Consider the following 27,752-nt stretch of genomic DNA (forward strand, 5'->3'; position numbering starts at 1 on the left):
AGTGTCTAAAGGTACCAAACCTGTCTTCCAGGATTCCTCTTGCCTAAGAAAATGAAAGAGGAATTGTTTCCTTCCAAATCCTTACAAGCTTGTGAATGAGGCTGCGTTTACTGGTCCACTTTCCGTAAGTCTCTGCAGTCAAAAGTCCTCAAGGCCAGGACCCTTGGAGAGTCTGTCAGCCTCATGTTGGCAGTGGTTCATTTTGAGAGATTCCAAAAACACCCACTTAAATCATTTTTTCTTTGTCTTTTCAGGAGCATCTAAAGGCCTTTGATGGTGAAATCAATGCCTTTTTGGACAATATGTTTGGACCTCGGGGTGAGTGAGCTGCTTGAGAACTCAATGTGGAAGGAACACGGTTTAGTTAGAGAGGAGGATGGTGTCCTTTCTGGTGTCTTGACAGTGGTACTTGGCATGGAGGGACTTACCCGCCCTCACCTTCGATGTCCTTCTCCCAGAACGTGCGGAGGCGCCCCTCCCTCCTGCTCAGCCTCTCCCGGGATTCAGGCTCCGGCAGCGGGAACAGCGCGCGGTGCGCTCCTTGCCTCCGGCCGCCAGGTGGCGGTGCCTTTCCTTCCAGGTCTGCTGCATCCTCTCCGCCCTGCCGCCCACCCTCCTCCCACTTCCTCTCGCGCACAGTCACACGCAGCCCTTCTGCCCTTACCTGCCCTGGGCAACTCCCTCTAAGGCTGTGTGGGCTTCATCGGCCCAGGGCCACGAGGTCGGGCTCCGCAGCTCAGCCGTCTGAGTGTCCCGATGTTTCCTCCACCACCGGTCACTCGGACCACTGCGGGGCGTCCCGATGTGTCTGCCCCTTTCTCATCATCTGTTAAGTGTCAGCTGCAATAATACTTTAGAAGCCTAAATCACAGAATGTGGTACTCTGGCTTAACACTCACCAGCACCTTCCGGCGTCCTCAGGATGAAAACCCAGTTCCTCACCGCGGACCACGCAGTCGGGTACTGTGCAGCCGCCGCTGCCTCTCCGACGCCACTGCTGCTCTAGACATCTTACTTCCTCGACATGTAACAGTCGTTCATTTGCTGTTCCTCCCGCTAAGACCTCCGGCTCCCCAGTGTAGTCAGCTCCTCCTCACACGTCAGGTGCCGGCCTGTGAACGTTACCTTCCCCAACAGGCTTTCCCTGACCAGGATGGCAGAGATTTGCCCTCGAGAGTGGCAAATCGAAAGCCTCTCATCACGCTGTATTTCAGCCTCTGTTTATTTCCTTCATACGCTTTATTAATAGCTCTTTCTCCCACGAGGGCAGGATCCGTGACTGTTATCTCCAGGGTGTATTACAGTCCTAGGAACCTGTGAGACACTGTATTTTGCAAATAAGTGAATAAGTGTTCCACAGCATGTTTTGTTTCCCTTGAGCCTTGCTGGTTCACAAAGCTGGAAAATCTACAAGTTCTGTCCTCAGCATTATTGGGTGGGAGGGGGAGGGAAATGAGGTTCTCCTGTTTCTCAAAATCTTTAAACAGAATCACACCGAGATGACTTAGACCACTCTCCAGTTTCCATACAGGCTCCATAAATTATCCTGTGTGAATGACTATTTATATAGTTTTAGTGAAATGGTACTGATTGTACAGAGCTTTAACATATATGTATATTTTTTCACATTGCCTTTGGTTTTCGTTTTGTTTTGTTTTCCGTTTTATCCTTGTGATGATCCTACAGGCAGGGTGGGACCTGTAGCTCGTAACCTGCTTTATGTGACGTGTTCTCTGCTGTACCGCTGTAGCAGGCAGCGTGATACTCTAACAGGCATGCGGGGCTTCTGGGTGACCGGCTTTCTACGTGACATTCGCACTAGAGCCATCAGTGTCTCTGAGCCAAGGTCATGCTGAACTTTGCCACTGGTAAGGTCACTGTGACCTGGGATGATTTCTTATTACTGTGGATGGGGATTAATTAAGGCTAGGATTGCAGTTGTCTGCTCAGCAGTGGTCATTTTTGTGGGAGTTTCCTTTGTAGCAAGGAGGTTGTGAGATTGACAGTTGACAACTGGATCAGGTGACCTCCACAGTGACAGGGAGTCTAGCCTCCAGGCCATCTAGTGCCCACTTCCCCTTTGAGGGGTGGCCCAAACTTAAATTGTCTGGCAGGCCCCCTGCTAAACCCACAGGTGTCCCCAAGCCTTTTCTGACTTTACCTACGCCACGTTGGTACCATCAAGGGAGATGGTTCTAGGCAAATACGTGACCCAGATGCAGAGCTAACGTCTCAAGCCCCAAAGATAATAAATGATATAAGTATCTGGTCCCATCTTTTGGTCGGAACAGTTATGGTCTTCCCCAACAACGGCGGCAAACATTTACAGGGCTGGGACAAAAGAAAACGCCAGCCTCGGGCGCTGTATTAGCTAAACGCGCTTGACTCAGCGTGTCGATCGATACGCATTTGATGACTGTTCCCGTCAACTCTGCACTGAGTGGCGATAAGTTACGAGAGAGACAGAGTAGAAATATAAGACGTAGTCGGGTCTCACGGAGCGTGCACTGTGGCTGGGGAGGTAGAACCGTCACCTCTGAGGCAGTCGAAAAGCAAGGAAGTAAACCACGTGTGCTCGTTTCTGGGGCTGTCGTAGCAAAACCCCACAGACTGTACGGCTGGAAACCACAGCAGTTTATTCTCCCACGGCTCTGGAAGTCAGGGTGTCGGCAGGGCCCTGCTCCCTCTGCGCTTCAGGGAAGCCTGTTCCTGCCTCGGCCCTCGCTGCTTTCTGCTGTTGCCTTGCAGCTGCGTGGCTCCGTCTCTACCTCTGTCTCCGTTGGGCCTTCTCCTCCTTGAGAGCCAGTCTGCCCTCCTTGTCAGGATGGACACTGGTCACTGAGCAGCGCCCACCGTAATCCAGTACGACCTCATCTTAACCGGTTTACGCCTACAAAGACCCTATTTCCAAATAAGGTTATATTCACAGATACCAGGAGTTAGGACTTGAACACATCTTTCTGGGGGACACAGTTCAACCCATAATACCATTAACAAGAGGCAGGGTAGCAGTTTAGTTCAAGTTATTTAACTTCTTTTACCCAATTTTTCTCAATCATAAAGTGGAGATCGTACCACCTGTGTGATGGATTTATCTGTCACCTCGCCTGTGGTGATGGCATCACAGGGGTTGGCAGACGTCCAGACTCAGCAAATTGTACACAGTAAATATGTGCAGGACTTTATCAACCACACCTCCATAAAGCTGTTAAAAATAATATCACCTGTATCATTAGCTTGTTCTGAGAATTTTAAAGAAGTTAATGTATATACAAGGCTTTAGGACTGTGTGTGGCACAGAATCAGTGCTCCGTAAATGTTAATTATAATAACAGTGTTATAGCCATGATAACTTGTAAATTGTAAAATAACTATTTTGTCATGCAGATGAGTAGCTGTAGTTATGGAAGAGCAGTGGGGAATGGCTTCCTTCAGAGGCCAGGACCTTGATCTGGGGGTCGAAGGACACGTAGGCTTTAGGCCACGTGGCACGTAGGATGTGGAGGTGGACGTTAGGAAGTGGCCCAGTGCGTGAAATTTATGACGGATAATTGTGAGCCAGTTGTGCCGAAGGTAATATCTGTTAGTTGCGTGAATGCTCCTCTCTTACCTTTTTATCTCTGTCAGAATAAGGAGAAGTCTTTACAGAGTAAGCTGTGGGACAGAGCTTGAGAAGGCACTTTGCTCACAGAAATGGTGCTCTGTAGGATGGGGGGTGTAGAGAAGCTGGGGGTAGATGGGGTGGCAGGGAGCAGAAAGGGGAACTGGGACCACGGGGACCAGAGGAGTCAGGAAAAGGGAGAAACCAGTTCCTACAGCTCTATTTACAGAGATCAAAAACAGCACGCAGGGGCTTCCCTGGTGGCGCAGTGGTTGAGAGTCCGCCTGCCGTTGCAGGGGACACGGGTTCGTGCCCCGGTCCGGGAAGATCCCATATGCTGTGGAGCGGCTGGGCCCGTGAGTCGTGGCCGCTGAGCCTGCGCGTCCAGAGCCTGTGCTCCGCAACAGGAGAGGCCACAACAGTGAGAGGCCCGCATACCACAGGAAAAAAACAAAACAAAACAGCATGCGGTTTTCATAATTCTGGGCCAAATCATTTTCTCTGTTTAAGCAACAGAAAGGAGCAGAGAACAAAAATCGTTTTGTGCCTACAGTTATTTTCTAATTACTATATTATAGATCTACGATGTGTGTTTTATTTAGGTTTTAAAATTTTAAAGCTAAATAAACAGAGGGACACCTCTGTCCAGGTTCTTGCCTCCTGGCTGCTTGTACTTTTGGTCCACGATCAGGTTTGGGTCCCCGGTTTGATTTTCTGCTCTCGCCTCTGAATCCTCGGCTCCGAGGCTCCGCCTTTGCTGTCTGCAGCTCCTCCTGCTTGCCCTTCTGTAATCCCACTGCTCTATTTGGATCAGCTGAACGCTCAGCCGTTCCTGGTTTATGCACAGTGATCCTAAGCAAATTCCAGGGAGTGTGGGTTCCAGGAATTAGGACACGCTATCATTGTGTCTGCTCTCCTGCCGACCCAAAGCTTCCCCACGGGAGGCAGCAGAAAGGTAAAATGGACGGGAGGCGGGCGTGAATTCCCAGCCACCGGCGCGCCTTCTGCAAATGCTGACGCTTTCGGAGCTGTTTTTACATCCATAAAATGGCATAATACTTCATATTTACTGAGTTAGAGTAACTACGGTAATTGTTCCAAAGTTAGACATTCAAGAACTGTGACTTTCCACCTTTATTACTTGTCCTTGTCACTCAGTGTTCAACTGAAGCCCTGTTTGCTCCACGGGCCCCTCCTTAACTATTCCAGCCCCCACTGGTTTCTTCTTCCGAACTATAACTCAGACCCAGCTTGCTCACGCTGTGGCCTGCAGTTCCCTGTCGAACTTGGGTGAGCAAATACAGCACACGTGACCGTGTCTCCCAACTGAGCGCGTGGGGTGCCCTCGGGATTCTCACTGTGTGTTTCTTTGCAGATTCTCGAGTCAGAGGGTGGTTCCTGTTGGACTCCTACCTTCCCACCTTTTCTCTCACTGTCTTATACCTGCTTTCCATATGGCTGGGCAACAGATACATGAGGAGCAGACCTGCTCTTTCCCTCAGGGGCGTCCTCACCTTGTACAACCTTGGAATCACACTTCTCTCCGCGTACATGCTGGCAGAGGTAAGTATTTGTGTAGCTGGAGCTGGGGAACAGTGACCGAGTGATTTTTAGAAGCAGTTACATCTGGCGTTCTAGAACTATCCACGGTTGCCATCAGTACTGTTGTTTAACATCTCAAGGTTCCGGTATCTGATGTTATTCCTTCCCAAAGTCCTAGAAGTCTTTGTTTCTAACTTGAATGTTTTTTAGCCCAATTTAGACCTATTTCTTTAGTCCTTAGTCTTTCATTGTAATTTAAAATCACAATTTAGGTCTGAATGGGCCTTTAAAGATCATATGTAGTTTTCTTCTTTTATAGATTATGATACGGAGGCTTAGAAAAGCTAACCTGATTTGCCTGAGAACAGACAGCTGTTGAGTAACTGTTTTTTAAGTTAAATATCAAATGCAGTTAGCTTGACCGAAATGCAAATATACGTTCCCTTAAAGGATGCTCCTCCCATCTCTGGGTCACCGTGTATCCTCAGGACTGGCCTCCAGAGGCCTGGGGTGACATTCCAGCTCGGCTGTGGCTCCCCACATTACATCATGTCTTCCCTGCTCCTTTATAACGTGCCAAACCTAGATAATTTCACAGGAAAAAGAACAAGTAATGATTGCCCTGCCTATTACAACCAAAGGTTATTTTACTGTAATACAAGAGAAAATCGAAAAGTGTTAAATAAATGTGCTTGAGAGAGAGAACTAAAACAGAACAGTCTTTTTGGGGAAAAGTTAGGATAACCTCATTCATATAAGTTATAAATGGCTGACAGTGGCACAGGTGTAACTGGCTTCCTGGTGTCCTTGGCTTCTAAACAAAAATAAACTCTTGCCTAAAATATGGGCCATCTCACCCATAGAGTTTAATCTGTACATTAGTCTAATATGCACCATTCTAATAATGGTTAATAACCAGTATCTAAAATGACTGTCATGAAACTCTAATTATGGAATTTGAGGCATCAGAGTGCAGGAGACAGAATTTGGGGTCAGGAAAGCCATGCTGATAGCTCTAAAGTCATGTCACATAGGTGCTCCCTGATTTACCTGACTCTAAAAGGGGAATTTCTATTTTAGGTTTCTCTGGGTAGACTTTAGTTCACTAGATGAGCTTGCAAGATAGTAATTTACGGAGTTAGTTTCTCCCTGTATGACAGAGGGAGAGTTACTCTTCCTTGGGTGGTTCCCAGAAGTGGCAGCTGCATCAGGGGAGCCGGCCTGACCATCTGTCTGCGCTGGAAGCTCTAATCCCTGCTGGAAGCAACGGTGCAGCGGAGGCAGAAGATCCAAATTCAAGTGTCAGCCTTTCGCTTTCTCTGCAACTTTGGAGGCGTTACTTAGGCTCTCTGAACCTCAGGCAGCTTAGCTTTCAAATGGAGATACGATGTCTGTCCTACTTCACTCCCTCATGAGTGTAAGGACGAATCAGTTCTGTTCAGCCTGCATTCAGCGAGCATCTGCTCGGTGCAGCCCAGGGGCCACAAAGATGTTTGGACGTGGTTTCTGTGCTTGAAGAGTTCCCAGACTAGTGCAAGTAGCAGTTAGTCGCTGCGGAAGGGCCTCGTCGGTCTTCAGGTGACCCTCAGGCACCGTCAGCAGGCACAGCAGTGCAGCGTTTGGACAGCCAGGTACATGGTTTGTCTTTTTTAGGGAGAATGTCTGCGTGGAGCTCATTCTCCACCACAGGTTTTAGCTCTGGCTTGTCCAGTGGTTCTCTTTTCACTCTTCCACCTCTTGGTCCCACATCGCTGCTGTTGGTTGATTGCCTCCTAGTCTCCCAACGGCAGCCTCTTTTAGGGCATAAGGTCTCCTCTTTGACGCTATGGGGAATGTTTGGTGGTTAGACTCTGGTCAAAGGATAGCTTACCTTAACCTTGCTCACTTGTTACGTCCAGGCCAGATGTCTGCTTAGGCCAGAAAGCTACACTAAAATTACTAACACTCTTGCAACAAATGTGTCGAGTCCCTGCACTGTGTCAGATTGTGTTCTAGGCTCTGGAGCACAGCCTCTGCGTGTGCAAGGGAGCCATGGCCGGGGCAGGGCAGGGCGCAGCGGCCTCTCAGAGGAGGTGATGTTTGAGCTGAGGCTGGGTGATGAGAGCACGCCAGGCGTGCGGAGCTCTGGGGAGGCGCCGGCACAGGAGGATCGGCAAGTGTGGAGGCCTTGAGGTGCTCGAGGACCGTGGGCAGGGGCCGTGCGGCTAGGAGCTAGGACAGCGGCCGGAGGGCCGCTTCAAGGCGAGGTAGGTTGGGGGCAGGTTACATCCGGCCTTGTCAGGAATTTGGCCGTGGTTCTAAGCGTGAGGAAAAGCCCCTGGAGGACTTTAACGGGGGAGTGACAGGATCTCCCTTTAAATAGGTTATTCTGGCTGCTCCGTGGAAAGTGGACTCAGGGTGAGTTGGGGGCAGGAATGGAGGCAGAGGGTCCGTTTAGGAGATGACTGCAGGGCTACAGTCAGCGGGCGCCAGCGGCGTGGATTCAGGTGGTGGACGTGGGGAGCGGACCCTCATCCTGTTTCGGAGCGAGTCAGTCCACACCTCCTGAAGGCTAACGCTGCTTGCCAGCCTGCTTTCCTTCTCTTCAACACGTAGGCTGGGTGGTTTCTGCCAGCCCGCCCAGCTAGGGCGTTAGGAAGGGTCCAAGGTGAGCAGATAGAGCCTCCCGCAGCCTGATGCTGACTTCTGCCATTTAGTTTGTCAGGTAGTCCTGCAGAGGTGCCGTGGGGATGGGGACGGCCTGGATAGAAGAGTACAGCCTGTCCCTCCCCGCCTCTGTATCGTTACTACACAGAGTTGATCCTAGAGCCCCTGACTGCAAAATGACAGCCTGACCATAGAGGTTTTTAATCTTTTTACCAAGTTAGGAAACTTTATTTTGAAAAAGACACACAAAAACTTACATGCACTTTTAGGTATTCCCAGATCCCCTGTGGCCCGTCACAGGTTCCCCTTTGAGAACCAGCACGTAAAGCTGTGGGGTACCTGGGGGGTGACTTGATCTGTAATAGACCCCATCAGGAAAGGTCAGTCTCCTTCACTTTCACCAGATTCACTTACCCTGATAGTCTGTACTTGTCATGACGTTAACTGAAAGGTGTTTTTGTTAGAAGGATAGAGAAGTCGATAAGGATAGTAGAGCAAAGACTTGCACACGTTCTAGAACATTCCCAATGTTCTTAGTAGTTCATCTCTTCTTACTGTTCAGTTCATGAACATCTGTCCCTCCCTGCTCTGTTTGTGTATTGTAACAGTGCTGTACCTTTACACAGTTCTGATAAAGCAACAGAAAACTGTAGGCTTTCACGTATAATATCTCATGTAAATCAAAGCCAAAGGCCTTATATTATATTCTAGAATTTTAAGTTTCTTAGTAATAGTGGGAAAGAATGGAGAAAACTTCTGTAGAATTTTCCACAAAGTTCATTTTCTTATGATGTTGTAAAAAGAATACTAGACAAGGAATTAGAAGACCTGAATCCAATCATTGTTCTACCACTATCTAGCCACGTGATTGTGAGCAAATAATCCATTCATCATATAGCGGTTGAGCACCTTCTCCGTGCCAGTCACTGGGCAAGGAACTGTAGATGCGGAGATGAGCAAAGAAGGAGGCGTGGACTTTGTGGAGCTCTTTGTTTCTTTAGCATAATGGGAAAAACAGACGTTAATCAGTCATAATCGCACAAATGTCTGGTTACCGCATCGATAAAATGGAGAAAGTGATTTAAGAACGTTTCTGAGCCCTAGTTTTCACATCTGTAAAATGGCAATAAATACATAATTCATAAAATTACTGAGATGATCAAGTAACTATTTATATATAAGCCAATGTAAAGTTTTAACATGTTAGTGTAGTTTCCTCACATTTGCTTACATTTTACTTCTACATTTTATTTGTAGAACATATGATTAGATAAATTCCTTACATAAAATAGTTTGGTGCTCAAAATGATAGCTAAATTCTGTTTTTGATGGATGTGGAGGTTAGAAGTAAATTACATTAACTAAGGATTGTAACCACTGATATATCAGTTCAACAGCAGGAATTAGATCCTTTGATATCATGTGTTTGGGGACAGGATCGAGTCAAACTCATTCTGGGAAGAACTCAATCTTGAATAGATGCCAATCAGAAACATGAATGGGAAATTCAGTTTTCGTCCAAATTCTCACACTGACTTTTTTTTTCTCCTCTTGTTTCTTTGACAGCTTATTCTCTCCAGTTGGGAAGGAGGCTACAACTTACAGTGTCAGGATCTTACCAGTGCAGGGGAAGCCGACATCCGGGTGAGTCAACCATCTGTAACTGTTTCTCCTTCGAGATACGACAATGGAAGCTGGGGTTAGATAAGAAACGGTCTCCCGTCCTAATAGAAATGCTTACTTGGGGGACAGACTGAATGAACCATGGTGCATCCGTGCAATGGGTCCCTTTGCAAAGTGAAATGAGGATGACCGCTGTCCTGTTACAACATAATCTCCAGGATGTAGCTCAGTGGAAAAGAGCAACCCGCAGACCGTGCTTACAGTACAGTGCCTTGTGTGCAAGAAATGATAGGAATATGTGTATATTTGCTTATGTTTTTAAAAAGAAACAATGGCAGAATAAACCAAAAGCTAACAAAATGGTTTCCTTTTGGGGGAGGGAACAGGTCAGAGGGGATAGGGATGGAAGCTAGACTTCTCTGAATGTACCTTGTCTTATATTTCAGAACCAGTTGGTGTTTTTACATAATTATAAAACAAATTTTAAAAGATTACAAGGCAGGCTCCCCCCAGATATCTTGGAAATAAACTAAATTAATATACCCATATATTAAGTTGTTGACATAACCACCCAAAGAAGAATTATTTCAGGCGCCTTTAAGACAGTGTTTTGACTGCATATCCCAAGTGAGACGCATCTTAACAGCATTCAGTAACTTGGGGGGCTGCTATTACTAATAAAAATACTGGTATTGCTTGTTGTTATAGGTACACTTAGGGTAAGCTATATAATAATGCTATTATTACAACTAGTATTTGAAACATAGAAGAAAAGAAACTAAAACTCACTAATTACAGATTCAAATTGGAAATAGCAGAATTAACTTTATTCTTTCTAAAAACAGATGTGTTTTTTAGCTCTGTGTACAGGAAAGGCCTAGTTAGTCTCTGACAACCCAGCAATGATACCAAAATTGTGCTCTCTAAATGTAATCCACCAAAAGGGTTTAGGATTCTTAGAGAGTTGGCCAGTTCCTGATTGGGGTGGGAAATGTATATGAGAAGAATCCAGGACATCTTGTGACAGAGCAAGGAAGCTACCCAAGACCACTAGGGTCATGACAAGAAGATGTAGGAGCCACCTTGAAGGGACTCCCACGGCTAAAGGTGGGACAGTTTGAGTGTCAAAAGGAATACTGACATACTAAATTTATGAAAAACCGAGTTTAAAATGATACTAAAAAAAAAGCCCTCATTGTTACCTTTTGAAGGTTGCTAGAACACCAAGAAGTTCTAGACGAAAAAATTAAAGGACGATAATCAAACATTTATCTTGCCTTTCATATGTAAGTCTCCAAATAGCTAAAGAGGAAGAGCTCTTCTCTATAAAGAGAAAAATGCATAAGTATGAAGAGAATTTGAAAATCACCATTTTGCAACTTCTAGTGAAGTAATGGATCCTAGACAGTGGTCATCTGTAAATGATGAAAGTAATGGGCCAAAGTTGAATGGAAACTTCATAATGATTAGATTAGGCTGTTAACACCCAAACTCACTGTTGATTTTAATATCAGAAGTTAGGTACCTCTTGATGTGATTCCATAGGAAGTACCCAGAACCACATCTGAAGTATGGTTGACCACTGAACTACGTGGGTTTGAATCACGCTGGTCCACTTATACGCAGACTTTTTTCAGTACTAAATACTACAGTACTGTACAGCCCGCAGACGCGGAGGAACCACACTACAGACGGCTGGCTGTAAGTTGTACACAGATTTTCGATGTGCAGAGGGTCAGCGCCCTAACCCCTGTGTTGTTCAAGGGTCACCTGTATTCTTGCCCAAACCTTAAACCTGAATCCAGTTAAGCCTCTAACCTTTATTGCTGTTTACAGAAAATGGCGGGGGGGGGGGGTGCCGCGGGTAGAGAAACAAGTTAAACCACACGAGGAAGAAACAGCCATCCAAATCCATATTAGGAGTTCTGTACAACTGATCTAGTTTAAGAAAGAAAAGACACGAAACGAAACGAGGGAGCAGGGAAAGGGAACTGTTACTGATTAGAAGAAACTTAAGAACCACGTCAAATAAATGCAAGCTGGACCCTGATCCTGATTTAAACAAACCAATAAAAAGACACTTTTGAGAAAATCAGGTGGATTTGAAGGTGGACGGACTATTAGAAGATATTAAAGATTCATTAATTTTATTAAATATTAGATAAGATAGTGTCTCACCTAATGAAACTTAAAAGATTTTGCACAGCAAAGGAAACTGTAAACAAGAGGAAAAGACACCCCTCAGAATGGGCGAACATATTTGCAAAGGAATCAATGGACAAAGGATTAATCTTCAAAATATATGAACAGCTCGTGCAGCTCAATATTAAAGAAACAACCCAATCCAAAAATGGGCAGAAGACCTAAATAGACATCTCTCCAAAGAAGACATACAGATGGCCAAGAAGCACGTGAAAGGATGCTCAACATCACTAATCATTAGAGAAATGCAAATCAAAACTACAATGAGGTATCACCTCACACCAGTCAGAATGGACATCATCAGAAAATCTACAGACAACAAATGCTGGAGAGGGTGTGGAGAAAAGGGAACCCTCTTGCACTGTTGGTGGGAATGCAAATTGATAGAGCCACTATGGAGAACAGTATGGAGGTTCCTTAAAAAACTAAAAGTAGAATTACCATATGACCCAGCACTCCCACTACTGGGCATATACCCAGAGAAAACCATAATTCAAAAAGGCACATGCACCCCAATGTTCACTGCAGCACTATTTACAATAACCAGGTCATGGAAGCAACCTAAATGCTCATCGACAGACGAATGGATAAAGAAGATGTGGTGCATATATACAATGGAATATTACTCAGCCATAAAAAGGAATGAAATTGGGTCATTTGTTGAGACGTGGATGGATCTAGAGACTGTCATACAGAGTGAAGTTAAGTCAGAAAAAAAAATACCGTATATTAACGCATATATGTGGAACCTAGAAAAATGGTACAGATGAACAGGTTTGCAGGGCAGAAATAGAGACACAGATGTAGAGAATGAATGTATGGACACCAACTGGGGGGGGAAGGGGGTAGTAGTGGTGGTGGGATGAATTGGGAGACTGGGATTGACATATATACACTAATATGTATAAAATAGAAAACTAATAAGAACCTGCTGTATAAAAAAATAATAAAAATTTTTTAAAAAGATAGTGTCTCAGTGGTTATATTCAAGTCTCCCCATCTATTAGAAGGTGTTATAGATAAACTGATACACTTTGTATTTGCTTATGTTACATTCCCCCTTGCCCAAAAAAAAGTGGTAGGAAACAAATTGGAATCATACTGAAAATTTTGAAGTTCAGGGATAGATACCAGAGGGTTTGCATTCCTTACTCTTCCTGCATTTGTGAATATTTGAAAATTTCCATAATAAAAACATAGGTTATTAATAAGAGGTGGTAGAAACCTTTTAATTAAAATTTTAAGATGAGCATTTAAACATCTTCAAAAGCTATAATACAAAAAGTAAGATGTGTAGATTTCTCTACACCCGTTTCATTTCTGTTATCACAGACTAGTACACTTTGGGATACCATACAGTTCTCTAAAAGCCACTGTTGTATGTATGTGTTTACTTATGGTTTAATTTTTTTTTTTTTTTTGCGGTACGCGGGCCTCTCACTGTTGTTGCCTCTCCCGTTGCGGAGCACAGGCTCCGGACGCGCAGGCTCGGCGGCCATGGCTCACGGGCCCAGCCGCTCCGCGGCATGTGGGATCTTGCCGGACCGGAGCACAAGCTCGCGTCCCCTGCATCGGCAGGCGGACTCTCAACCACTGCGCCACCAGGGAAGCCCTGGTTTAATATTTTTGAAGGTTAATGATTCCCTCAAACATTTATGATGGTGCCAGCACACCTTATGAGTGTCTTCATGGGAAGTAAATAGTAGAGCATTAAATTCTAATTTCAAAGCCCCTCTTACAGTGTCTCCTCTTCTGTTTAACCGTGAGTGCTGAGAGCCCAGTGCCTTTAATGAAAGCGCCTCCCTGCGATGGGGACTGTGTGAGGGACTTGGGAGGGAAGCAAGCCCTCGCTGTGACCTGCTGGGGCTGGGGGTTGAAGGGCAGAGAAGCACCTGGAGTTTTCATCTTCTGAGGAAAAGACATGAAAGGCTTCATCCTAGACTGCTCTCGGGGAGCATGATGTTTAAGGGACAAAATATGAACAGTAAAGGAGCAGAGAAGAATCAAAATCAGTGGAACAACGGTAGTGACCTGCCAAGCCCTGAGCGGAGGTGAAGGAGACCGTCTCCGCCTCGGAGTGACTTACAGCCTAGTGGGAAGGAGACTTGTTCACGACTGTGGTTATTGATAATAGAGGCGTAAAGTAATTTGGGACCACCAATGAAGAAGGGGATGATTCAGCCTGAGACAGGAGGCTGCGGTCACGTTCCAGAGCAAGGTGGCATTTGAGAGGAGTGCTAATAGGATGACAGGACCACGCCAGACGTGGGGTAGGGGAGGCGTGCTGGACGCATGAGAATGAGGCGTATGGGGGCAGCAGGGCTCCAGGGAGAGGAAATGACCACTTGAACAGCACACAGGATGCCCGGGGAGTGTGCTCGGAGGAGGACAGTGGACACAGCAGCCCCGCGGGCCCGCGGAGAAACTGTATGAACCGAAGAATCACAGACTTGGTTCTGTAGGTGCAGAGGAGCCACTTGATCAGTTAATGTATTTTGGAAAGAGAATTCCTTTCACCAGAGGGGCTGGATTGTTGGGAATAAGGAAAAGCTGGAGGCAAAGACGCCAGTTGAGATGCTTTCTCGATAGTCTGGGAGCCGGGCGCGCTGGTGAAGCACAAACGGGGGCGATGCAGAGGCGGGCAGCACTGCGGCGGCAGCACGCCTCACCTTGTCTTTTCCCCGTTTTACATTTCGTACAGGTAGCCGAAGTGTTATGGTGGTACTACTTCTCCAAATTAATAGAGTTCCTGGACACGATCTTTTTTGTGTTGCGGAAAAAAACCAGTCAGATTACCTTTCTTCACGTATACCATCATGCCTCTATGTTTAACATCTGGTGGTGCGTTTTGAACTGGATACCTTGTGGGCAAAGTAAGTGACGTTGTCAGTTTTTCAGTTCTGTGTGATGGGTCTCCTATACTGAGCATCGCACACCTTCAGGAGAGAGAAACTGGGCCCGGCCCAGCCTGCTTGTCACGCGGGGAAGCACACCTTTGCCAGGGGCCGTTTCGTTTCTTGTCTTTTTTTTTTTTTTTTTTCTTGCGGTACGTGGGGCTCTCACTGTTGTGACCTCTCCCGTTGCGGAGCGCAGGCTCCGGACGCGCAGGCTCAGCGGCCATGGCTCACGGGCCCAGCCACTCCACGGCATGTGGGATCTTCCCGGACCGGGGCACAAACCCGTGTCCCCTGCATCGGCAGGCGGACTCTCAACCACTGCGCCACCAGGGAAGCCCCGTTTCTTGTCTTTGATCCTGGCAAAATCTTTGAGTATTACGATAAATTTTTAAAATGTTTCCTTTTCCATGCACCAAATGCCCGATGGCCGGAAACCCATACCCCAGCTGCAGCAGTTTTACTTCATTAACTGCAGCTGTAAATAAATACAGCACCTTCCACAGTCACCACTTAGCTGTGGTACAGGTTGAGTCACGTCAACTTTGGGGGCTTGTTTTTTCCATTCTGAAAAATTAAAGTCACGTCACTGTGACCCACCAGAACAGTGGCTTTCAATTTTTTTTTTAACTGAGAGCTCAATAAGCAATACGTTTTATATCACAACCCAATGCCCTCATTCATATGTATACATTTTGTATGAAACAAATTTCATGAAACAGTATTTAGCCCAGCTCTGTGTGATGCACTTGATTTATTTCTCATTGCGTTGGGTCTTCGTTGCTGCGCACAGGCTTTCTCTAGTTGTGGCGAGCGGGGGCTGCTCTTCATTGTGGTGTGTGTGCTTCTCATTGTGGTGGCTTCTCTCGCAGAGCATGGGCTCTAGGCGCGCGGGCTTCAGTAGTTGTGGCTCTCGGGCTCTAGAGCGCAGGCTCAGTAGTTGTGGTGCACGGGCTTCATTGCTCCGTGGCATGTGGGGTCTTCCCGGACCAGGGCTCGAACCCATGTCCCCTGCGTTGGCAGGCCACCAGGGAAGGCCTGTGATGCACTTAAAAAAAAAAAATTGATCTCACTTTTTCAGAAAGCTAATGACAACTCTCACTATATTGATTTCACGATTGACTGATGTGTCGGTTATGTGACCTGCAGTTTGAGAAACACTGAGCTCGAGACAACAGTACTTTTCTATTTGATATTTATTGTCTTGTACCCAAGAATTTAAAAGTATTCTGTGAAAAATCAGAACATGTAAAACTTAAAATAATTTTGTCCTAGGATTTAGAAGCTTGTGGAGATGGTATTTTTAAAAACCCCAAGGGTATTTGCAATACATCATTGACTGTGAAGATGCAAATTTAAACTCCAGTGTGAAGAAAAATTGTTGGGGGTGCAGCAGAGAGAAAAGAGACACTTTCACATGCCTCCTAGACCAACATACTCCAGTCTTGGTTATTAGGATTACAACAGACTTGCACTGTAATCAAAATATAGGCTGAAATCAATACCGCAGGACTGTTGTCAAGGTTAAGTATGTTTTACGATTATCAAGGTTCATTTATAACTAACTAAAGCATCTAAAAGTTGGTCTTGAATAATCACTTTGTAAAGACATCGTATTTCATTCACAGGAATTCTGTGTGATGATTTCTGTTCAAGCTAGAATATTATAAAAATTAGCAACCACTTTTTTATTAATTGATGGAAATGAAAACTCAGGTTGGTAAAGAAACATCACTAATATTGTGCTGCCTGGTACTCTGAAACTATATTTATGTTTTCATATAAATTCACTGCCCTGACAAGCTATTCCAGCCCGTGTATGAGGACCTGGTAGATTCCTGGTGTTCCTCTTGTTTCTTATTCATTGACTTGATCTGTCTAGATCGCTAATCCAGGATTGGGAAAGCAGGCAGGAGAATTTAAATTGATTAGTTAACCACCAACATATGTGCAGTGCCTTTTAGTTTATATAGTATTATCTCATTTAACCGCATCTCACTCTTAAGAGATAATTACTCTATACCTATTTTCCAGATGAGAAACAAAATTTACAAACTAGTATGTCCAAGGGGACAGAACTATTAGGAGGTCCCCTGGCTCCACAGCCTGTCTCCTCTCCCACAGGGTTGACAGCTCATAGAGGCATAGCACTCACTTTGTGCTGGGCACCATTCCGAGCCCTTTGCCTGCATTGACTGATGTCATCCTTATGAGTTCCTTGTTTCCGTCTCCGGCACCTTACCTCTTGCAGCTCAGTCCTTTTGACCCTTGGTTGACTCAACCTAGAACTTAGCCCTCGCTCCTTGGTTTCCTGAAACATGATTCACCCACGTTGATGTCAGATTTCATGAAGGTGATAGCAGGGGAAGGGGAGTTCCACGGCACAGCTCAGCACAGGCGATATCCTAAAACTGGATTTTAGACATTCTTTGTTCCAGAAGTCCAGGAGGTGGCTTGGCTACTGGGAAAGTCCCATAGGCCCGCCTCTCCCCTGCCCCAGCCTCTCATCCTGCTGGACCTTTTCTCTCCCCTGTATTCTCTTACCTTCTGCAGCATCTTCTGGTTCTAGGTTCCTGCCAGGTAGATCTTATTTACTGAACTACGAAGAGCAATACATTTTCCTGACGCTTTAGCACCCTGTCCAGCCATGAACGAAGAAGGCTCTTTCTACAATCAAAATGGCTCATCAAAGGTTTAGCTAAAGCAAAGACACTTCCTCAGATTCTGCCACCTGATTGGATGGTGGTAATGACAGAAGCAGCAAAGCCTTTGCAAATCAGGCGTTACCTGTTTGGTTGGCACTGACTGAAAACCTACCCCAGGTTAGTCCCTCTGTCTAGGTGACCTTGGGTGAATCCCCGGATAATGGCACAGGAATCAGGGTGAATTTTGTTAGTGCCATATTGTTATTTGTCTTCAATTATGATGCACAGGAAGAGTATTACTTGACAACGAACGATCGTACTTTCTAGAAGAACAGTAATTTATACTGTACTTTTCTAGGTTTCTTTGGACCCACCCTGAACAGCTTCATCCACATCCTCATGTACACTTACTATGGCCTTTCCGTGTTTCCATCTATGCGCAAGTATCTTTGGTGGAAGAAGTATCTCACGCAGGCTCAGCTGGTATGTCATCCCTCTGTCGGCTTTTCTCCATGTGAAGCATCTGCATGTCCTCAGTCCCAGCCCTGGAGGTCAGAGGCTTTTCTGTGTGTGATGAGGCTGCCTATTTTCCTCTAAAAATGGACTTTTAAGAGCGAAACCTTGTGTGTTAAAACGTCTGTGTGAATATTTTTGAAATTAATGTCTGTTAAAGCATTTTTACCTAAATGATTTCAACTGTGATTTTTCCAGGAGAAAATTAGTCATGGCCAATTTTATACACTTCCTAATTTCAAACAAGATTTCTGGATAGGACGGTGGGCTGCTTCAGCGTTGTCTTGTTTGTTTTACCCCTGCACGAGGTAGGGAGTATGAGTAGTCGATTGCTAACTGCCTGAATGCAGAGTGGTTCCACCCTTGCCGCCCCTGCAGGTGCAGTTCGTGCTCACCGTCACCCACACCATGAGCGCTGTCGTGAGGCCCTGCGGCTTCCCCTTCGGCTGTCTCATCTTCCAGTCTTCTTATATGCTGACGCTGGTCATCCTGTTCTTAAACTTCTATGTTCAGGTAAGTTAAATATAAATATTCAACTGTAAAACACTAGACTGTGTACTTTTGCATTATGTATTTAATTTTACCGATTATTATGGTAGCACAGGCTTGTTGATAAATTCAAATAACAGAGGTGCACACAGTACAGAGTGAGACCTGCATTCTCAACTCCTCTCCCTGTGTCCTCCTCACAGGTGGTGGGCATGGTCTGGTGGGCATTTTGTTAGACCTTTTTCAATGCATGCATGTAGTTTTATCAAAAATATGCATTCGAGGGCTTCCCTGGTGGCGCAGTGGTTGAGAGTCCGCCTGCCGATGCAGGGGACACGGGTTCGTGCCCCGGTCCGGGAGGATCCCACATGCCGCGGAGCGGCTGGGCCCATGAGCCATGGCCACTGAGCCTGCGCGTCCTGAGCCTGTGCTCCGCAACGGGAGAGGCTGTGACAGTGAGAGGCCTGCGTACCGCAAAAAAAAAAAAAAAATGCATTCGAATCATGTATTTGCACCATGCTACCACCGAAGTCTGCCCTCTGAAAGTTAAACACTGTGTACAGTAACACAGATCCAGGAATTCTGTATGAACGGAGGAACACATGGACTAAATGAACTTAATATTAAAAAACTGTTTACATGTCATCTGCTACACTGTAGACTCACTGTTTATTTGGGGGGAAAAATTATTTTAAGGCGAACCAGTATGGAAAGGTCACACTGACTTTTTCTTGTGTCATTTTCTTTTTAACTAACAGTTTCAGTGGAAGAGATTTTCAAAATGCAATTTCAAAGCGACTGTTTTAAGAGAACCGATGGCAGTGATAACAGCACAGGCCTCACGTGGCTGTAGATTTTAAATTGCTCTCCTTTGTGGGCTGCGGAAATAGAAAGCTTCATAAGAAAAATGAGAACATACAGTTTATTCAAAACAGTACTTTTGAAATTGTATTCAACTGTGTTTTCTCCTGCTTTGCTGATTTTTTAGTCTGGGTTGACCTTCAGCAAATGCATAGTGGTTTTACACAGAGGACAACTGTGGGAACTGAACTTTTGACAGCTTTTCAGCTCTTGTGTTTCTGAAACTGGACTGGCAATGCTTTGTCTTTTGTAAGAGATAAAAGTTTCCTTTGAGAATATCCAAAGAAATAACCATTGAGAGGACCAAACAAAGCCACCATCCAGCCCTGCTGCCCCCCATCCCCCCCAAAAAATGGCTCAATGTTGCAGGAAGGCTAAGGGAATCAGGCACCTTGGCGTTGAAACGTGAAGGGAATCGGTAGCCCGGCAGGGGGCAGTGGCGCTTGGAGCTGTGGCTCCATCTGCTGGTTGAGACGGAGTCTTAGTCCTTTAAAATTGAGTGTATGCTTTTCAGTGTTGACCTTTGTTGATGCCATTGCTTTAAAAAAAAAAGTGGGAGGAATATGAGAGAACACACATCAAGGCAAAATCCCAGATTCTAGTACTTTTATTTATTTTTTATTTTATTTAATTTTTTTTTCATTTTAACATCTTTATTGGAGTATAATTGCTTTACAATGGTATGTTAGTTTCAGCTTCACAACAAAATGAATCAGTTATATATATACATATGTTCCCATATCTCTTCCCGCTTGCGTCTCCCTCCCTCCCACCCTCCCTATCCCACCCCTCCAGGCGGTCACAAAGCACCGAGCTGATCTCCCTGTGCTATGCGGCTGCTTCCCACTAGCTCTCTACCTTATGTTTGGTAGTGTATATATGTCCATGCCTCTCTCTCGCTTTGTCACCGTTTACCCTTCCCCCTCCCCATATCTTCAAGTCCATTCTCTAGTAAGTCTGTGTCTTTATTCCTGTTTCACCCCTAGGTTTTTCATGACATTTTTTTTCTTAAATTCCATATATATGTGTTAGCATACGGTTTTTGTTTTTCTCTTTCTGACTTACTTCACTCTGTATGACAGACTCTTGGTCTATCCACCTCATTACAAATAGCTCAATTTCGTTTCTTTTTATGGCTGAGTAATATTCCATTGTATATATGTGCCACATCTTCTTTATGCATTCATCCGATGATGGACACTTAGGTTGTTTCCATCTCTGGGCTATTGTAAATAGAGCTGCAATGAACATTTTGGTACATGACTCTTTTTGAATTATGGTTTTCTCAGGGTATATGCCCAGTAGTGGGATTGCTGGGTCATATGGTAGTTATATTTGTAGTTTTTTAAGGAAGCTCCATACTGTTCTCCACAGTGGCTGTATCAATTTACATTCCCACCAACAGTGTGAGAGGGTTCCCTTTTCTCCACACCCTCTCCAGCATTTATTGTTTCTAGATTTTTTGATGATGGCCATTCTGACTGGTGTGAGATATATCTCATTGTAGTTTTGATTTGCATTTCTCTAATGATTAGTGATGTTGAGCATTCTTTCATGTGTTTGTTGGCACTCTGTATATCTTCTTTGGAGAAATGTCTATTTAGGTCTTCTGCCCATTTTTGGATTGGGTTGTTTGTTTTTTTTGTTATTAAGCTGCATGAGCTGCTTATAAATTTTGGAGATTAATCCTTTGTCAGTTGCTTCATTTGCAAATACTTTCTCCCATTCTCAGTGTTGTCTTTTGGTCTTGTTTATGGTTTCCTTTGCTGCGCAAAAGCTTTTAAGTTTCATTAGATCCCATTTGTTTACTTTTGTTTTTATTTCCATTTCTCTAGGAGGTGGGTCAAAAAGGACCTTGCTGTGATTTATGTCATAGAGTGTCCTGCCTATGTTTTCCTCTAAGAGTTTGATAGTTTCTGGCCTTACATTTAGGTCTTCAATCCATTTTGAGCTTATTTTTGTGTATGGTGTTAGGGAGTGATCTAATCTCATACTTTTACATGTAGCTGTCCAGTTATCCCAGCACCACTTATTGAAGAGGGTGTCCTTTCTCCACTGTACATTCCTGCCACCTTTATCAAAGATAAGGTGTCCATATGTGCGTGGGTTTATCTCTGGGCTTTCTATCCTGTTCCATTGATCTATCTTTCTGTTTTTGTGCCAGTACCATACTGTCTTGATTACTGTAGCTTTGTAGTATAGTCTGAAGTCAGGAAGCCTGATTCCTCCAGCTCCGTTTTTCGTTCTCAAGATTGCTTTGGCTATTCGGGGTCTTTCGTGTTTCCATACAAATTGCAAAATTTTTTGTTCTAGTTCTGTGAAAAATGCCAGTGGTAGTTTGATAGGGATTGCATTGAATCTGTAGATTGCTTTGGGTAGTAGAGTCATTTTCACAATGTTGATTCTTCCAATCCAAGAACATGGTATATCTCTCCATCTATTTGTATCATATTTAATTTCTTTCATCAGTGTCTTATAATTTTCTGCATACAGGTCTTTTGTCTCCTTAGGTAGGTTTATTCCTAGATATTTTATTCTTTTTGTTGCAATGGTAAATGGGAGTGTTTTCTTGATTTCACTTTCAGATTTTTCATCCTTAGTGTATAGGAATGCCAGAGATTTCTGTGCATTAATTTTGTATCCTGCTACTTTACCAAATTCATTGATTAGCTCTAGTAGTTTTCTGGTAGCATCTTTAGGATTCTCTATGTATAGTATCATGTCATCTGCAAACAGTGACAGCTTTACTTCTTCTTTTCCGATTTGGATTCCTTTTATTTCCTTTTCTTCTCTGATTGCTGTGGCTAAAACTTCCAAAACTATGTTGAATAAGAGTGGTGAGAGTGGGCAACCTTGTCTTGTTCCTGATCTTAGTGGAAATGCTTTCAGTTTTTCACCATTGAGGATGATGTTGGCTGTGGGTTTGTCATATATGGCCTTTATTATGTTGAGGAAAGTTCCCTCTATGCCTACTTTCTGCAGGGTTTTTATCATACATGGGTGTTGAATTTTGTCAAAAGCTTTCTCTGCATCTATTGAGATGATCATATGGTTTTTCTCCTTCAGTTTGTTAATATGGTGTATCACGTTGGTTGATTTGCATATATTGAAGAATCCTTGCATTCCTGGAATAAACCCCACTTGATCATGGTGTATGATCCGTTTAATGTGCTGTTGGATTCTGTTTGCTAGTATTTTGTTGAGGATTTTTGCATCTATGTTCATCAGTGATATTGGCCTGTGGTTTTCTTTCTTTGTGACATCCTTGTCTGGTTTTGGTATCAGGGTGATGGTGGCCTCGTAGAATGAGTTTGGGAGTGTTCCTCCCTCTGCTATATTTTGGAAGAGTTTGAGAAGGATAGGTGTTAGCTCTTCTCTAAATGTTTGATAGAATTCGCCTGTGAAGCCATCTGGTCCTGGGCTTTTGTTTGTTGGAAGATTTTTAATCACAGTTTCAATTTCAGTGCTTGTGATTGGTCTGTTCATATTTTCTATTTCTTCCTGATTCAGTCTTGGCAGGTTGTGCATTTCTAAGAATTTGTCCATTTCTTCCAGATTGTCCATTTTATTGCCATAGAGTTGCTTGTAGTAACCTCTCATGATCTCCTTTATTTCTGCAGTGTCAGTTGTTACCTCTCCTTTTTCATTTCTAATTCTATTGATTTGAGTCTTCTCCCTTTTTTTCTTGATGAGTCTGGCTAGTGGTTTATCTATTTTGTTTATCTTCTCAAAGAACCAGCTTTTAGTTTTATTGATCTTTGCTATTGTTTCCTTTATTTCTTTTTCATTTATTTCTCATCTGATTTTTATGATTTCTTTCCTTCTGCTAGCTTTGGGGTTTTTTTGTTCTTCTTTCTCTAATTGCTTTAGGTGCAAGGTTAGGTTGTTTATTCGAGATGTTTCCTGCTTCTTAAGGTGGGCTTGTATTGCTATAAACTTCCCCCTTAGAACTGCTTTTGCTGCATCCCACAAGTTTTGGGTCGTTGTGTCTCTATTGTCATTTGTTTCTAGGTATTTTTTGATTTCCTCTTTGATTTCTTCAGTGATCACTTCATTATTAAGTAGTGTATTGTTTAGCCTCCATGTGTTTGTATTTTTTACAGATCTTTTCCTGTAATTGATATCTAGTCTCATGGCATTGTGGTCAGAAAAGATACTTGATACAATTTCAATTTTCTTAAATTTACCAAGGCTTGATTTGTGACCCAAGATATGATCTATCCTGGAGAATGTTCCATGAGCACTTGAGAAAAATGTGTATTCTGTTGTTTTTGGATGGCGTGTCCTATAAATATCAATTAAGTCCATCTTGTTTAATGTATCATTTAAAGCTTGTGTTTCCTTATTTATTTTCATTTTGGATGATCTGTCCATAGCTGAAAGTGGAGTGTTTAAGTCCCCTACTATGAATGTGTTACTGTCGATTTCCCCTTTTATGGCTGTTAGTATTTGCCTTATGTATTGAGGTGCTCCTATGTTGGGTGCATAAATATTTACAGTTGTTATATCTTCTTCTTGGATTGATCCCTTGATCATTATGTAGTGTCCTTCTTTGTCTCTTTTAATAGTCCTTATTTTAAAGTCTATTTTGTCTGATATGAGAATTGCTACTCCAGGTTTCTTTTGGTTTCCATTTGCATGGAATATCTTTTTCCATCCCCTAACTTTCAGTCTGTATGTGTCTCTAGGTCTGAAGTGGGTCTCTTGTAGACAGCATATATAAGGGTCTTGTTTTTGTGTCCATTCAGCCAATCTGTGTCTTTTGGTGGGAGCATTTAGTCCATTTACATTTAAGGTAATTATTGATATGTATGTTCCTATTCCCATTTTCTAAATTGTTTTGGGTTTGTTATTTTAGGTCTTTTCCTTCTCTTGTGTTTCTTGCCTAGAGAAGATCCTTTAGCATTTGTTGTAAAGCTGGTTTGGTGGTGCTGAACTCTCTCAGCTTTTGCTTGTCTGTAAAGGTTTTAATTTCGCCATCAAATCTGAATGAGATCCTTGCTGGGTAGAGTAGTCTTGGCTGCAGGTTTTTCTCCTTCATCACTTTCAGTATGTCCTGCCAGTCCCTTCTGGCTTGTAGGGTTTCTGCTGAAAGATCAGCTCTTAACCTTATGGGGATTCCCTTGTGTGTTATTTGTTGTTTTTCCCTTGCTGCTTTTCATATGTTTTCTTTGTATTTAATTTTTGACAGTTTGATTAATATGTGTCTTGGCATATTTCTCCTTGGATTTATCCTGTATGGGACTCTCTGTGCTTCCTGGACTTGATTAACTATTTCCTTTCCCATATTAGGGAAGTTTTCAACTGTAATCTGTTCAAATATTTTCTCAGTCCCTTTCTTTTTCTCTCTTCTTCTGGAACCCCTATAATTCGAATGTTGGTGCGTTTAATGTCCCAGAGGTCTCTGAGACTGTCCTCAGTTCTTTTCATTCTTTTCTCTTTATTCTGCTCTGCAGTAGTTATTTCCACTATTTTATTGTCCAGGTCACTTATCCGTTCTTCTGCCTCAGTTATTCTGCTATTGATCCCATCTAGAGTATTTTTCATTGCATGTATTGTGTTGTTCATCATTGTTTGTTTCATCTTTAGTTCTTCTAGGTCCTTGTTAACTGTTTCTTGCATTTTGTCTATTCTATTTACAAGATTTTGGATCATCTTTACTGTCATTATTCTGAATTCTTTTTCAGGTAGACTGCCTATTTCCTCTTCATTTGTTAGGTCTGGTGGGTTTTTATCTTGCTCCTTCATCTGCTGTATGTTTTTCTGTCTTCTCATTTTGCTTATCTTACTGTGTTAGGGGTCTCCTTTTTGCAGGCTGCAGGTTCGTAGTTCCTGTTGTTTTTTGTGTCTGTCCCCAGTGGCTAAGGTTGGTTCAGTGGGTTGTGTAGGCTTCCTGGTGGAGGGGACTAGTGCCTGTGTTCTGGTGGATGAGGCTGGATCTTGTCTTTCTGGTGGGCAGGTCCACGTCTGGTGGTGTGTTTTGGGGTGTCTGTGGACTTACTATGATTTTAGGCAGCCTCTCTGCTAATGGGTGGGGCTGTGTTCCTGTCTTGCTAGAGTTGTTTGGCATAGGATGTCCAGCACTGTATCTTGCTGGTCGTTGAGTGAAGCTGGGTGCTGGCGTTGAGATGGAGATCTCTCGGAGATTTTTGCTGTTTGATGTTATGTGCAGCTGGGAGGCCTCTTGTGGACCAGTGTCCTGAAGTTGGCTCTCCCACCTCAGAGGCACAGCACTAACTCCTGGCTGCAGCACCAAGAGCCTTTCATCCACACGGCTCCTTACTTTGGGATGACTCGTTGTCTATTCAGGTATTCCACAGATGCAGGTACATCAAGTTGATTGTGGAGCTTTAATCCGCTGCTCCTGAGGCTGCTGGGAGAGATTTCCCTTTCTCTTCTTTGTTCTCAAGCTCCCAGGGGCTCAGCTTTGGATTTGGCCCCGCCTGTGCGTGTAGGTCGCTGGAGGGCGTCTGTTCTTCGCTCAAACAGGACCGGGTTAAAGGAGCCGCTGATTCGGAGGCTCTGGCTCACTCAGGCCCGGGGGGGGGGGTGTTGGTCACGGAGTGCGGGGCAGGCCTGCGGCGGCAGAGGCCAGAGTGACGTTGCTAGCCTGACGTGTGCTGTGCGTTCTCTCGGGGGAGTTGTCCCTGGATCCCGGGACCCTGGCAGTGGCGGGCTGCCCAGGCTCCCCGGAAGGCGGTGTGGATAGTGACCTGTGTTCGCACACAGGCTTCTTGGTGGCGGCAGCAGGAGCCTTAGCATCTCCTGTCCGTCTCTGGGCTCCGCACTTTTAGCCGCGGCTCGCACCCGTCTCTGGAGCTCTCTTAAGCAGCGTTCTTAATCCCCTCTCCTCGCGCACCAGGAAACAAAGAGGGAAGAAAAAGCCTCTTGCCTCTTCGGCAGGTCCAGACTTTTTCCCCGGACTCCCTCCCGGCTAGCCGCGGTGCACTAAGGCCCTGCAGGCTGTGTTCACACCGCCAACCTCTCCCGGTCCTCTCCCTGCGCTCCGACGGAAGCCGAGCCTCTGCTCCCAGCCCCACCTGCCCCGTCGGGCGAGCAGACAAGCCTCTCGGCTGGTGAGTGCCGGTCGGCCCCAATCCTCTGCGCTGGAATCTTTCCGCTTTGCCCTCCGCACCCCTGTTGCTGTGCTCTCCTCCGCAGCTCCGAAGCTCCCCCACTCCGCCACCCGCAGTCTCTGCCCGCGAAGGGGCTTCCTAGTGTGTGGACACTTTTCCTCCTTCACAGCTCCCTCCCGCTGGTGCAGGACCTGTCCCTATCCTTTTGTCTCTATTTTTTTCTTTTGCCCTAACCAGGTGCGTGGGGGGTTTCCTTGCCTTTTGGGAGGTCTGAGGTCTTCTGCCAGCGTTCAGTAGGTGTTCCGTAGGAGTTGTTCCACGTGTAGATGTATTTCTGGTGTATCTGTGGGGAGGAAGGTGATCTCCGAGTCTTACTCTTCCGGCATCTTCCCGGAAGTCCCCATCTAGTACTTTTAAAGTAACAGCACTTTTTCCTTTGAATTGTATTTTTTTTAAATTACATCCTTAAATAAGTCATGGGGATGTAACGTACAGCATGGTGACTTTGGTTAATAATACTGTAGTTCATATTTGAAAGTTGCTAAGAGATTAGATGTTAAAAGTTCTCATCTCAAAAACAAAAGTTCTGTACCTATATGTGGTGATGGTAAACTAGACTTTGTGATCATTTCACAACATATACAAATCAAATCATGTTGTACACCTGAACTAACAATGTTGTATGTCATCTGTACCTTGATTTTTTAAAAAGTTCAAGAAAATCATATTCTTTCCAAGTAAGCAACTAATGCGGAATAATTTGAATGCTAATCCCATAAAACTTAATACATAAATACTAACCTGATGTGGATAAGGCGAAAGAAACAACTTTTCATTGTTGGAATTCATGCATCCCTCTTGTTTTTACCCTATTATTTTTAACCCAAAGCTTAAAAAATGTCATATTACAAACAAGAATTCTTACTAGAAAGTTCAGTACCCAGTGAAGGTCATGCACTGTTTTAGACCCTATGTCACATTATAGACAAGGTCTTATTAAAAGATCCTTTTCTCTTTCTCTCTTCAACATGGACACAACCAACAGACATACCGGAAAAAGCCAATGAAGAAAGATGGGGAAGACCCACATGCAGGGCAAGAAGTTAAGAATGGCTTTTCCAAAGCCTACTTCACTGCGACAAATGGAATAACAAACAAGAAAGCACAATAAATGCTGAGTAAGACAAAGCATATATAATAGCCTAACAGATTCGCTTGTTTTAAAGCAGAGACTGAATTGAAAGTTATATATGTTTTAGCATAAACTAATTTGAGTTTATAAATCATTTGTACCGGGAATGTATTAATATATTGCTAATAGGTTAATCTGTTGAAATGCTTCCATCAGCAGTGAGGTGACAACTCTGCAGACCTCAGAACTGGTGCGACTTCTCTCCTTCCTGCACTGACCTAACCCCTCACCAGACACTGTCTTGATAAAGCCTTCTGCACCTACAAAGCCAGGACACAGGGAGCACTGTTTCTCACAGCAAGTCTGCAAATAAGAAGTTAGAGTTTTGTTCAGATTTAAAATGTTTAAAACAAAATGTTAATTGTCTTCTAAATACAGGCTATGCTCTAATATATCTTCAGCAATAACTCTCAGTACATAAAGTAATCAGGTCCATTTGTTCCTTTACGAATCAACCCCAGAAAATAC

General features: G+C 44.2%; 1 protein-coding gene across 1 annotated transcript; it reads left to right on the plus strand.

The window, feature by feature from the left end:
- Nucleotides 1-302: 302 nt before the first annotated feature.
- Nucleotides 303-27,263, plus strand: ELOVL2 (ELOVL fatty acid elongase 2; the record flags this gene model as incomplete). The annotated part of the gene is made up of 7 exons (XM_082847836.1): nucleotides 303-318; nucleotides 4,977-5,164; nucleotides 9,356-9,433; nucleotides 14,316-14,487; nucleotides 17,512-17,636; nucleotides 18,045-18,179; nucleotides 27,138-27,263. The coding sequence occupies 7 exons, from the start codon at nucleotides 303-305 to the stop codon at nucleotides 27,261-27,263; spliced, it is 840 nt and encodes a 279-aa protein (XP_082703962.1).
- Between the last annotated feature and the right edge of the window lie 489 nt (nucleotides 27,264-27,752).

The sequence above is a fragment of the Leucopleurus acutus genome (assembly GCF_964270905.1).
Source record: "Leucopleurus acutus genome assembly, chromosome: 10".
NCBI classification, from domain to species: Eukaryota; Metazoa; Chordata; class Mammalia; order Artiodactyla; family Delphinidae; genus Leucopleurus; species Leucopleurus acutus.